The sequence below is a fragment of the Cervus elaphus genome, chromosome 20, assembly GCF_910594005.1.
Source record: "Cervus elaphus chromosome 20, mCerEla1.1, whole genome shotgun sequence".
Classification (NCBI taxonomy): Eukaryota; Metazoa; Chordata; class Mammalia; order Artiodactyla; family Cervidae; genus Cervus; species Cervus elaphus.
The window spans coordinates 41,478,944-41,492,473 of record NC_057834.1 but is presented as its reverse complement, the minus strand read 5'-3'; the positions used below and the strand labels follow the sequence as shown (position 1 = coordinate 41,492,473).

At 44.7% G+C, this 13,530-nt stretch overlaps 1 protein-coding gene across 1 annotated transcript; it reads right to left on the bottom strand.

Annotated features, from left to right (window-relative positions):
* Positions 1-485: 485 nt before the first annotated feature.
* On the bottom strand, positions 486-6,313 carry RPTN (repetin). Its single transcript, XM_043879004.1, has 3 exons — positions 6,281-6,313; positions 4,842-4,999; positions 486-4,077 (listed from the first exon to the last, which is right to left on the bottom strand). The coding sequence occupies exons 2-3, from the start codon at positions 4,977-4,979 to the stop codon at positions 1,249-1,251; spliced, it is 2,967 nt and encodes a 988-aa protein (XP_043734939.1). The 5' UTR covers positions 4,980-4,999; positions 6,281-6,313; the 3' UTR covers positions 486-1,248.
* Between the last annotated feature and the right edge of the window lie 7,217 nt (positions 6,314-13,530).

The window sequence follows — 13,530 nt, the reverse complement described above, 5'->3', positions numbered from 1 at the left end:
GTGCCATGCTAAGGAGTATGAACTTTATTCTCAAGTCACTGAAGAGAAGGGAGGTTAAGGTGGTGGAAATGGAGAAGTGGGAAGAGATTTAAGCGGTGTGGTGGATGTAGAGTTGGCAAGACTTAATGATCACTTATGGGCTTCCCTGGTGGCTCAGAGGGTAAAGAATCTGCCTACAATGCAAGAGACCTGAGTCCAATCCCTGGGTCAGGAAGATTCCCTGGAGAAGGAAGTGGCAACCCACTCCAGTATTCTTGCCTGGAGAATCCCATGGACAGAGGAGCCTGGTGGGCTATAGTTCATGGGGTTGCAAAGAGTCAGACACAACTGAATAACTAAGCACACATACACACAATGATCACTTGAATATGGAGTTGAATGAGTGGAAGGGGTCAAATTTGACTCCTCTGCAGTGGAAGGAGCTGAAAATGATATTTAGGATGGCCCCATAGTGAAGAAGGAAGAGTCACTGAGGTTGATGCTCACCAATCATTTATTGGGTATTTTAATACAATTCCATAGACTTTCTCATGAAAGGTTTTCAGGCTCCAGGAGCTAGGGATCAACAATGTTGGCTTGTTGGAATCTGCCAACAGATGATATGTTTTCTCTCTGTTTCATGTGATCCGAAACTAAAAGGCATCGAACTGGAATCAATCCAATCAGCTCTCATGATAGGAGCTCAGTGGCCAGTTCTGATGAGGGGTAGAGATATGGGCATGGGGGTGTTGTGGACATCTAGCAGCCTCTCACTGTATTTCATTTTAGTGTAGGCTACGAGGCTTGCAATTCTTAATGGTTTAGCCACAAGATCTCTCTCAGTCCTGGTATCCTCTCCTCAGGTTATAATGTTTATCTTCAGAATGCCTTTCCTGTTTCTGAACTTTTGGGTGAAATTCCTACCTTTCAATGATCCAGTCATGTCCCACCTACACAGAGAACAAACCAGGAAATGATTTAAATCCCCAAATTAAATTTAAATCCCCAAATCAAAATTGGGATCTGATTATTTCACCCAATTTACCACTCAGATTTTACCGAGCCAGAGCACCCTGGAATTGCTGATCAAAGAACTGAAATGCCCTAGAAGTGAATACTAGTTCCTAAAAGCATCCTTGTGGTTAGATAGAGTAGAGGAGAGAATGAAGATACATATTTTCAATCTCTTAAGCAAAACTAAGGATGAATTTGATGTGTAGATTTCTTCCTTGGCTTCGTGTTGCTTTAGCTCTTGGTGCAATGCACAGCCTAGTGCCAAACCCCTTTCTGCTCTTGTACGTAGTCATAGAGTGGATTGGGAGCAATAGTTGCCTTGATAGGGTGACTTCCACCCTGTTCTCTTCTATGGGGCCTCCCAGCATTCTGGGTTGGATGGAAGGCCAGGTCACTGCGTCTTCCTTGGGAACTTGGACTCTGGTCATCTTCACTCGTATGGAATTTTTCTCTGTTGGCACATCCTTGCTGGGTCCCATGGGATTGTTGATACTGGGACTCTTGATACGTCTCTTTATCCTTATGGGTTTCCCTATCCTGTTGTTGTTGACAGTTTTGATCCTCTTCATGAGTCTGCCTGTCTCGTCTCTGACGGGTCTGCTCATCTTCATGGGTCTGCCTGTCTCGTCTCTGACGGGTCTGCTCATCTTCATGGGTCTGCCTGTTTCGTCGCTGACGGGTCTGCTCATCTTCATGGGTCTGCCTGTCTCGTCGCTGACGGGTCTGCTCATCTTCATGGGTCTGCCTGTCTCGTCGCTGACGGGTCTGCTCATCCTCATGGGTCTGCCTGTCTCGTCGCTGACGGGTCTGCTCATCCTCATGGGTCTGCCTGTCTCGTCGCTGACGGGTCTCCTCATCCTCATGGGTCTGCCTGTCTCGTCTCTGACGGGTCTCCTCATCCTCATGGGTCTGCCTGTCTCGTCGCTGACGGGTCTGCTCATCCTCATGGGTCTGCCTGTCTCGTCGCTGACGGGTCTGCTCATCCTCATGGGTCTGCCTGTCTCGTCTCTGACGGGTCTCCTCATCCTCATGGGTCTGCCTGTCTCGTCTCTGACGGGTCTCCTCATCCTCATGGGTCTGCCTGTCTCGTCTCTGACGGGTCTGCTCATCCTCATGGGTCTGCCTGTCTCGTCGCTGACGGGTCTGCTCATCCTCATGGGTCTGCCTGTCTCGTCGCTGACGGGTCTGCTCATCTTCATGGGTTTCCCTGTCCCATGTCTCACATGGAGTTTCCTGACCCTCATGACTGTGTCTACTGCAGCTCTGGTGGTCCGGCTCTTCCTCTGCCTGGTGGCTCTGCTTCTCACCATGACTCTGCCTGGTCTGGTCCTGTCTGTGGCCCTGCTCACTACTGTGTGATTGCCAGCCTCTCCCTTTGTGACAGGGTGGCCTTTCTTGCTGAATTTGTGCTACTAGTTTGTGTTGGCTATCCTCTTTGGACTCCCATGCCTGGTGACTGTTCTGCTGCCCTTCCCTAGTCTGGAATCTCTGTCTCTGATTTCGGTTTACTTCCTGTCCTTGAGTCTGTTGACTTGGTCTTCCTGGCCTTCCTGATTGCTCAATGTGTGAGTCTCTGCTTGTTCCCTCGCTCCCTTGGAAGCGCCTATTTTGCCTAGTTTCACCAGTCTCTGACTGACCGTATTGGGAGTTCACACCTTGTCTGTCTGTCTGACTATATCGAGTGCTCAGGCCTTGTCTGTCTGTCTCATCATAATGGGAACTCTGGCCTTGTCTGTCTGTCTGACCATTGTGAGAGCTCAGGCCTTGTCTGTCTGTCTGACCATATTGAGAGCTCCAGCCTTGTCTGTCTGTCTGGCCATACTGAGAGCTCAAGCCTTGTCTGTCTGTCTGACCATACTGAGAGCTCAGACCTTGTCTGTCTGTCTGGCCATAGTGAGAGCTCAGGCCTTGCCTGTCTCTCTGACCATATTGAGTGCTCAGGCCTTGTCTGTCTGTCTGACCATCGTGAGAGCTCAGGCCTTGTCTATCTGTCTGACCATAGTGAGAGCTCAGGCCTTGTCTGTCTGTCTGACCATCGTGAGAGCTCAGACCTTGTCTATCTGTCTGACCATACTGAGAGCTCAGACCTTGTCTGTCTGTCTGGCCATAGTGAGAACTCAGGCCTTGCCTGTCTCTCTGACCATATTGAGTGCTCAGGCCTTGTCTGTCTGTCTGACCATCGTGAGAGCTCAGGCCTTGTCTATCTGTCTGACTATAGTGAGATCTTTGGCCTTGTCTGTCTGTCTGACCATCGTGAGAGCTCAGACTTTGTCTATCTGTCTGACCATACTGAGAGCTCAGACCTTGTCTGTCTGTCTGGCCATAGTGAGAACTCAGGCCTTGTCTGTCTCTCTGACCATATTGAGTGCTCAGGCCTTGTCTGTCTGTCTGGCCATAGTGAGAGCTCAGGCCTTGTCTGTCTGTCTGGCCATAGTGAGAATCCAATTCTTGCCTATTTCTCTGACCACAGCCTGATTCCTGACCCAGCCTTCCAGGCTGTTCATTATAAGAGCCCGATTCCTGTTGGTTTGTGTGGCTATACTTAGGGTCCTCTCTAAGTCTTCCAGACTGGCCATAGCTTGACTGTTGTCCAAGCCTATCAGATTGGCCATAATGAGAATCTTGAAGTTGTTTCTCATACTGATTTAGGGCAAAGACATAGCCTTGTCTTTCAGGATTGCCATTGCCAGATTTATTACTCAGTCTTTGACCAGAGCTGGAGTCCTGATCCTGTCCCTCAGTCTGACCATAGTGAGAGTCCTTGTCTTCTCTCTCAGATCGATCTTGGTGGGTATCCTGACTTAGTTTCTCAGACTGACTGTGGCAGGAATCCTGCCTTTCTCCCTCAAGCCTCTTCCTGTGTTGTCTGCCTGTATTTCTTGGAAACTTATGGTCTTGTGTTTCCTCCTGCTTCCTTTCTTGCTGGGAGGTTCTATCTCCACTTGATTCATTATCCAGACTATGATAGCAGGCTTGGGCCAGCTGGAACACCATCAGGAGATATTCATGAAAATCAACATGCTCGTTTCTGTTTCTATCCAAGAGGCTCAAGATGGTTTCCACAGTGTCCGGGTCATTTGGTCTCTGTGTGAAGATAAAACAAGCAAAAAAATCAGATGTTCTCCTATGGATAGTGTCAATATCTGTGCCCCAGTCCATTTAGTCCTGTATAAACCTTCAATTGAGAAATCACTAATCTAAAGTGGTCTATGCTTGGTTCTAGTTTTTGATAAGCTGCTTCTCAGAATCTCATCCCTTGCTGGACCAATGGGAGCATGACAATAGGGATAGATACACTTATTTAAAATCAGCTTCATTAATAATTATTTTGAATCATTTGAGGAAGCTGTCCCATTCCATCCCATGCTATGTTGTAATTGTTTGTTCATCTGTTTTTTCTAACCACATTGTGAGATCCTGGAGGGAGGGGAAGCTCGTTTTATTCATGTTTGTATCCCCAATGCCCAGAATAGTGCTGGTGTGTAGTAGATGTTCAGTGACTCTTTACTGAACAAATGAATGATGTGATGTGTGGACAGCACTTAAATATAGAAATCAAGATACAAATCTTAGATTTTCTCCTGAGAAATGATTTCCAGCCTGAAGCTGTACTCCCTCTTCTTTGAACTAAAATACAAGGAGGTATGTATCTGTGTGTGTGTGTGTGTGTGTGTGTGTGTGTGTGTGTGTGTGTATGTGCTGGAAGAGAACTACTAAGGAGCTGCCTGAAATTCTTTTAGTCACAGAGTAGATCATGAACAAATAAAACAAAAAGCATGACATTCTAAAGGCAGGTGTCAGTGTAATTCACACTTGTCTCCATGGGGCTCAGAGTCTGAGCATCTTACCCGGAGGATGTCTCCAAACTCAGCAAAGAGCAGCTGCTTCAACTCCTCCTTGCATAGTGAGGTGGAGTCCCCATTCTTGTTGGCATATTTCTGGAACACCTTGATCACGGTGAGTATGCTGTTCAGGAGTTCGGTCATTTTGGCAAAGATGAAGGAACCTAAAAGAAGAAACATTATATTGTCTGTATTTATAATGAAGACCAGGAGACAGCATTTCCAGAGGAAAAGTGGCCCCTCTTGGTCAGGGAACAAAGTTTAAGAAATGACAGAGCTCATTGTTAGCTATACTCTTCACTCTCTTTGACCCACAGTCAGACTCCAAATATCATGTGTACAATGGAATAAAGGTGAAAACTATGTGTCCCCTGCTATAAAAAGAGACGATGTCCTAGAATACAAAATATTATAGGGATTTTATATGCTTTGTCTTCTACTTCAGGTGGGACTTGCTTGATTGAAACGCTCATATTAAAACAAAAAGGAACGGAGAGCAGGAAGGCCATAGAGGTAGGGCCAGAAGCCCGTATGATAAGGCACAATTTTCTACCAATGACCAACACGCTGAAGAGGGCACACAATAGATCCTCTGAAAAGGCCTCAGTCTTCTAATGAGCTTCACTTAGGTGGGTAAGAAGGCTAGAGGTCTCTTGCCATGTGCCAAGGAAGCTTTCTGAGAGACTAAATTCCAGCAAGTGCTTCTGGCCTGCATGGTCATGTTGGAATATTATAAATATATTGCAAGTAGAATAAGTGAATATAAAAACTGTTATAGATAAAAATAGCAAGCTAAATTAACTGCATAGATGAGAAGAAATATGTACAGTCAGATAGGTTTACAGAGCTATGTTGGGAGGCTGGAGTCTTTTGGGATCTCCATCTCAATAATATTTCTTCTATGATGTAAAAATTCTAGTTACTGAGTTTGCAGGCCTCTAGACTGAATGAAGTCCTAACTGCAAAGCACACTGGATTTCCAAAAGCATGCCAGTGATGCCTCTAAGGATGAGCGGCATATGATGAATTGCAGGGCACAAGCAGAGTCCCTTATGGCAATTCATTGCAGTGAGACTTGAATATTATTGTGGTCCCATGGTCTGGGGCCTTGGCCCTAATGAGCCCTGAACTCTTGGGTCTGGCCTAACTTGCACAAAAGGGAAATGCTCTGCTATGGGGGACTAATTTATCCACCAAGAGTTCTAGTCTTTCATTTTGGGATGCCTAGGACACAGAGAAACAATGGCATATGTATTTTACAGACTCCGAAGTATATCCCTCCCCCCACCGCCTTGAGCTATCATATTCTCAGATAGAGGCAAAAAAGGAAGCAGGAAGCTACCCAAGGCCACAGGGAGTAGTCTTTGACCTCCCCAGCCCAGCACATCACAGCCCCTACCAAGAGGCTCTTGGATTCTGCTGTTGCTTCCCCATGCATGTCTTACCTGCTTAAGGAGGTATCAGCAGAAGATTCAGAAGCCAGAGAGGATACTGGGCACCTGCAAACACATCCTACTTATAGGGGTTTTAATTGTCCTACTAGACCATCCCAGGAGACACCCATTCTGTGGCAGAACCTGAATCACTCTGGGCCCAGCCCAGCTTGACCTCTCCCTCTGCAAACCGTTTGATTTATTTACTTCCCCCATTTACTCATGAACCTGCTGTCATTACAGTAGGTGACACTGCTCAAGTCCTGGCCCCATTTAATTAGGGGAGTGTGTGTGTATGCATGCATGCAGCTGCTGCTGCTGCTAAGTCGCTTCAGTCGTGTCCGACTCTGTGCGACCCCATAGACGGCAGCCCACCAGGCTCCCCCGTCCCTGGGATTCTCCAGGCAAGAACACTGGAGTGGGTTGCCATTTCCTTCTCCAATCATGCCTGCAGCAGGGGTCCCAAAAGACAGAGGCATGGGCCAAGTACATCCTTAGCATGTGTCACTTATCAAGACTAATGGAGGGCAACAGTCAAATCATACCAAAGAAGGATACTAATCATGTCACAGCACAAAAATCTGTCAAAGCAGAGACTAGAGACTCTAGGTAGAGAGCCAGGACATAATTATTGGAAGAGATTTGTTTCAGGTTGTTTTGCTAATGTAGGGGTGTGTGTGTGTGTGTGTGTGTGTGTGTGTGTGTGTGTGTGTGTGTGTGTGTGTGTGTGTGTGTGCACGCGCATGCGCGCATGCATGCTCGGTCATGTCTGACTCTTTTCAACTGCATGGACTGTAGCCCGCCAGGCTCCTCTGTCCATGGCATTTTCCAGGCAAGAATGTAGGAGACAGTATTATCCTCTTTCTCCAGGGTATCTATCATCTTTATCCAAGGATTGAACCCATGTCTCCTGCATTGGCAGACAGATTCTTTACCATTGTGCCACCTGGGAAGCCCAGTGGAAGTGGATATGTGTATTTTAATCTATTGATCTATTTTTAATATTTTTTACATTTCCGTTTTTTTAAAAATTATTTTTTTATTTTAGACTGTGCTGGGTCTTCATTGCTGTGCGTAGGCTTTCTCTAGTTGCTGTGAGTGGGGGCTTCTCTTTGTTATGGTGCCCTGGCTTCTCGTTGCGGTGCCTTCTCTTGTTGTGGCGCTGTGGGCTCTGGGTGCTTGGGCTTCGGTAGTTGTGGTACATGGGCTTAGTTGCTCTGCAACATGTGGGATCTTCCTGGACCAGGGATCAAGCCTGTGTCCCATGCACCGGCAGGTGGCTTCTTAACCACTGGACCACCAGGGCAGTCCCTTTTTAAAAATTTTTCATTTAACAATTCTAGAGGCTAGAGGGATAATTAGATATATGACCAATTTTGGTATGGAGGGGTGTGATGATGGTGGAGCTGCCACCACCAGAGACTTTTAAGTTCTTGCTAAGATTTTAGAACTGAAGGACAATGTGGAAGTTCATGATATCTGTGAATAGAGCCACTTGTTAGAGACCTGAGTCTCTATTCTCCATCTCTGTACCTGTGACATGCCAGCAATATCGCAAAACAGGAGATTCTTAGTAAATGTTTTTGGAGTAAATGAACTATTGAATTATGGAGGCATTTGAAAATCTTGTGTAAAGTGCCAAAAAAAAAAAAAATCTAGATTTTCCTATCCTTTCTAATTTGTCTTACATCTAGATTCCTGGTTGGACTTTTTCCTAGGTATCTGTACATCAATCAGTTTTTAGTGATGACACTTGCTATTATTCACTGTGTGCTCAGGATTCTGAAAAGGAATCACAAAAGAACAGAGATATTTTGGTCCAGTTCTAATAAAGTAGCTTCACATACAGAAGGATTTTGAGCACAAGGAGCAGGACAGGAGAAGTGCTGAGTGTTAGAAACCCCAGGAGCATAGGGAATCGTCATGGGCTGAGCCTAGGCTTCCCTTAGAAGGTGGGGGTTTATGTTGTTCCTTGAAGATTCAGGTGGGCATGAGAAAATGGAGAAATCCTGGTGGGAGAAGGGAAAGACCAAAGGTACAAAGGTGAGAATTCATAGGATGTGTTTTGATTAGAGTGAGTTGGTGAGTCTGGCTAGAGCAGAGGGTATACAGAAGAGTAAAATTACAGAATTTTGGATCTGAAAGGAAATATAGTCAGCTTCCTAATTTTACAGATGAGGAAACTGAAATCCAGCTAGACTGAGTGACTTTGCCAAGGGTCTCACAGGGCTTTGGCTAAAGCCAGGCCTGGAATCCTTATTCCCTTACCCAGCTCAATATGCTTTCTTACACATTCTCTGAGGCAGCTTTGGAGCCTGCTTTCAGGTTTATTTTGATGAGAAATGGGGAGCAGGGAACATTTAGTCAAGAAAGTGACATGAGCAAAACATTGTTTGAGGGAAGACTGTGGTCAGTTAAGGTTTCCGGCTGTCTCCCTAGACGCCCCCTCCGCCTCTGGCTTTAGCGGGGTATCCCCAGGAAATGAGACTTGCAGTGCTAAAACTATGAGAGTTCTGAGCAACCTGGGGGGAAGTGGTCACCTGAGACCAGGGGTCCCCAACTACTGGGCTGCAGAGCAGTACTGGTCCATGGGCTGTTTGAAACCGGGCTGCACAACAGAAGATGAGCCATTGGCAAGTGAGTGAAGATTCATCTGCCGCTCCCCATCACTCACATTACTGCCTGAACCACCCCTAACCCACTCCCTGTCTGTGGAAAAATTTTCTTCCATGAAACTGGTCTCTGGTGCCAAAAACATTGGGCACCACTGCTCTAGACTGTGCTGTCCAGGATGGATTGGAAAGAGGAATGTCCAAGAAGGGAGACCAGTTAGGAGTTTATCGTATGACCCATGTGGGAAGTGATAAGGGCTTTGACCTGGATGCAGAGGTTCAAAATGATAGGGAGGTAGTGGATGATAGGAGAAGAGGGCAGAAGAAGGAGAAGAGGACATTAGAGGATGAGATGACTGGATGGCATCATTGATGCACTGGACATGAACTTGGGCAAACTCCAGGAGATGGTGAGGGACAGAGAGGCCTGGCCTGTTGCAGTCCATGGGGTTGCGAAGAGTCAGACATGACTGGGCGACTGAGCAATGACAGCAACAACAACAGCAAATGATAGAAGGAAAGATGGGATTTGGGGACTTTAGATAAGGGCAGGGAAGGTGGAGAACTCAGGGGATAGGGGATAGCTCCAAATCTTCAAGCCCGTGTAACTGGGAGAACTGGGGGGTACTAAAGAAATGTGACTTCTGAAGGGTCACAAGGGTGGAAGACTCCGTTCCTCCACTGACATTCCACAGGGTTTCTGCCTTGTGAAGTTCTGTCACCCTACCTCCAACCCGCACCCTCTGCTGTTGGAGTTCTTGCAGTGCTGGTCACAACTTTAATATTGAGAGCTGGGTCATGTAAATATTCTCCTTCTACTTTTGTGTCTCAACTTATGAGTTATGTCTCGTGTAATATGTCTATTAGAACCAAAAACCCAGAGAAGTTTTGGCGACCCCAGAGATAAGTAAAGGGAGTGGAGGTGAAGTGAATAGGGGTTAAAGACAATAGCTACTGTGACAGAAAGGGGCAACGTTGAGGCTCCTTTCTGTTGGCGTCTTCCAGGGCTCCCTAGGAACTGTTTCTTCGGGTTAGATGAAGAGTTCTCTGCCTGATGTAGTCAAGAGAAAGATGATGTTCTTAACAGTAGGATCTGCTATGTCTGCATGCACTTAACACTTAGGAAGTTCCTATAAGACAAGCAGAGAACTGTTTATTTTGCTCAATCAGTTAATCAGTGGGGATTTGTGAGAATGTGGAGGGCCATTTGATAGGCATTGAGATGAAAGACACAGTCTTTATCCTTAAGTGAACTTTCAGTCTCACTCAAGGATGGGAAACACAGGCTCCTTCTCTGCAGTAAAATTGCTCCTGTCATTGATAAGAGTATTGAGAGAGGCTAATTAGAGGGGGAAAAGAAGAATGCAGGGGCTAGAAATAGCACATATTTGAAGAAATCATGGAACAGACTGGGTCATTTGGGGCAAATTGCTTAATCTCTCCGTCTTGAGTTTCTTTGTCTACTAGAGGAGAGTGTTGGACTGAGCTCTAAACGTTTTTGTGGTGTTAGCATTCTAAGATGCCGTGATTGCAGTCTTAGGATTAGTAGGGGCTTCAGAGGTTATATTTTAACTTTACTCTGTTCATGAATTTGATAAAGGGCTAAGGACTTTGTGTTCCTCAGTCTTCCTCTGCGGGATACCAGAGGACAATTATGGTATTCTGTTACTTAGCGTTTGTAAATTGCATGAAGACCAATGCTGTTTTTATTCATCGTTTTTCAATGTGTTTTGCTTCTTTTATTTAAATTCATGTTGGAATGTTGACATGTCGTCTCAAAGGCAAGATGCTTTTAAACTGTAATTTATTGTGCTAGGCTCTATGTTAAGCATTTCGTATATGATGTCTTGTTTAATTCCACAATAAGTCCATGAGGCAGGGGTTATTATCAGTTTTCAAACAAGATAGCTGACATTCAGAGAGGGATAAATAATTTGCTTAAGGTCATGCAGCTACTTCTTGATTTGGAAGCCCTTGTTGGCAGTCTCTGTGTGACAGTGATTCCATTGGGACAGGACTGGTGATGGTCTACTCTCTAATGAGAGACATAGCTTTCCACTAAAGCTGAAGTGAGTAAGAGCAAAGTAACTTCTTAATGACATGCTATGAAGGAATCCAACCTTGAAAGGAGAACCTCCTGTTGCTTAACTAGTCAAATATTTATTTTCCTATGCTTCTCCAGTACCTAAATGGTTCTGCACTGGAGGAGCTTGTAATATAATGGGGGAGACAAGATGGACGCTTATACTACACAGAAAAAGTATCCTTCTGCCTTTATAATGGACAGAATGGGATTGAAGAAGTTTCTCCAGTTGCCCCTTTCCTACAGCTTGTGACCCTATTAGAAGCCTTTGGTTTCCATTTCTTTGGGATGCAGAAGTGCCCAGTGGGTGTGACAGGTACTATTTTGAGCTAATAGAGTTTTTCAGGGAGTCTCCTTGTCCGATTTTAATCAAATCATTAAGGATAATTATCATGGAACTCTTAGACTTCCTTTTTCCTTCTGCTGAGATGTTGGGTGCATATTTAATGAGATGAAATCTACAGGATCTGGAGGATGACTGTTCATTTTACAAAGGAAGGTCCTTCCATTCCTGCTTAGCCCTTTGGCATTAAGCCAGTAGATAAACTGCAGATGGGGCAAATGAATACCTCCCCACGGAGAGGAGTGGGACTAATTAATAGACGTAAAACTCTTTGAGATTTCTTGATATTGAAAGGTCATTTATTATCATCTGTATAAATAAGTTCTCATTTAAAAATCTTCCCTGGCAGATGAATTACCCTTATGTTAATTACAGGCCATTTTCCCTATTAATGACATCTGTGAGAGTCAGTGGTTTTTTAAGATAACACTAGCCTCAGCAATATTTCCACCATCAGAAAATGTGTCATGAGTCAAAGGAAGGAGGTCTAGGGTTCCTGGGGGTCTAATGCACAGGATTTAGCCTGGAGCTGGGCTCCCCCATAGCTAGCTAATAGCCTAGCCTTCTCTTTTACTATAGGACTTGTTTTTGGATATAAGATCCCATCTTTCAATGTCTCAGGCCATATTTCCCCCCAATGAAATGAGCCAGAAAGTGTCAGAAGCCATTGTTGAGCACAACCCATGGCATTTTAGGTATTTTCTAGGTCATGTTTAATAATGCCACAGGCAAAAACAGATGTCTTCAAAGTTGGCCACATGTGGCAGAATTTGTATCATTTAGGTCAGGTTTCTAAGGGTTTTTCTTTCCTTTCATTGAAGAGCTTTATTAGGATGTAACTCAATTCACACATCATACAATTTACCTATTTAAAGTGTATAGCTCAATGTTTTTTAGTACTATGCGACCATCACTAAAATCTAGTTTTAGAATATTTTCGTTACTCCCAAGGAGACTGTGTCCATTAGCAGTCATTCCCTGTTTTGCCCTCTTCCATCTCATGACAACCATTGATCTACTTTCTATCTCTACAGATTTGTCTGTTCTGGAAATTTCATATTAATGGAATCATACAATATGTGGCTTTGTATAACTGGCTTCTTTCACTTAGCATGTTTTCAGGCATCATCCATGTTGGAACATGAATCAGTACTCCATTCCTTTTTAGGGCTAATGTTCCACTGTGTGGATAGTCTGCATTTTGTTTATCCGTCCTTCTGTTGATAGGCATCTAGGTTGTTTCTCCCTTTTGACAATTATAAAGAATGCTGCTGTGAGCATTTTGTGTAAAAGTGTTTGTGTGGACATGTGTTTTCAGTTCTTTTGGGTGTGCATCTGAAGGTGGAGTTGCTGGGTCATATGATAACTGTGTGTTTAACTTTTTGAGGAATGGTCAAACCATTTTGAGTTGTCTTTACAAAACTTTCTAGAGAGAGATTGTTGGTTTAAAGGTCTTGGCTCGAAGATGCCAACAGGATAAGCCAGCTTGGCTGAGGTACACCTAGGCAGAGGCAAATGATTCAAGTTACTGCTAAGGCTCTGTAACTCCCAGGTGTCTTGTGAAACCTTGCAACCCAGCAGCCACCAGAGAACCCACAGTAGTACACACCTGATAAAGATTTGTTGACCAAAAGAATGAATGTGTCCTGAGGTAAAGTGGGAGTGGAGGAAATGGGGTGGGGAAGGTAGGTAAACATATTTTCTGTGAAGTGTCAGTCATATTTTAGGTATTACTAGCAATTCCTTTGGGGTCCCCTCAGTGTTTCAGTTCCCCACCCCTACTGTTCCACCCCTTGAGTCAACTCCATCAGGATGGAAAGAGATGAGTTTGGAGAACCTGTGTATGTAGAAATCAATACTCAGGCATTTGCCTATTTTGCTTTGAATAATAGTCAGATCTCTTCTAGATTTAATTTTTTTAGATTTCACATATATTTGATAACATGTAGTAGTTGTCTTTCTCAGTCTGACATGTCACTAATCATAATAATAACATTCCTGTAGCTTTTCCTGTTCCCTCACCTTGGTGCCTCAGTGAGCCCTTGGACTGAGAATTGGAGGCCCAGGGTTCTCATCAGCACCCCATACTCACTTTTGCTATGAACTTGGAAAAGACGTTTCCATTTGGTGACTCAGTTTCCTTATTTATAAACAAAGAGATGGGGAGGTTGGAAGCCATGAGTGGGTGAACTAGATATCTTCCCACCTCTACAAGACCGCTCCC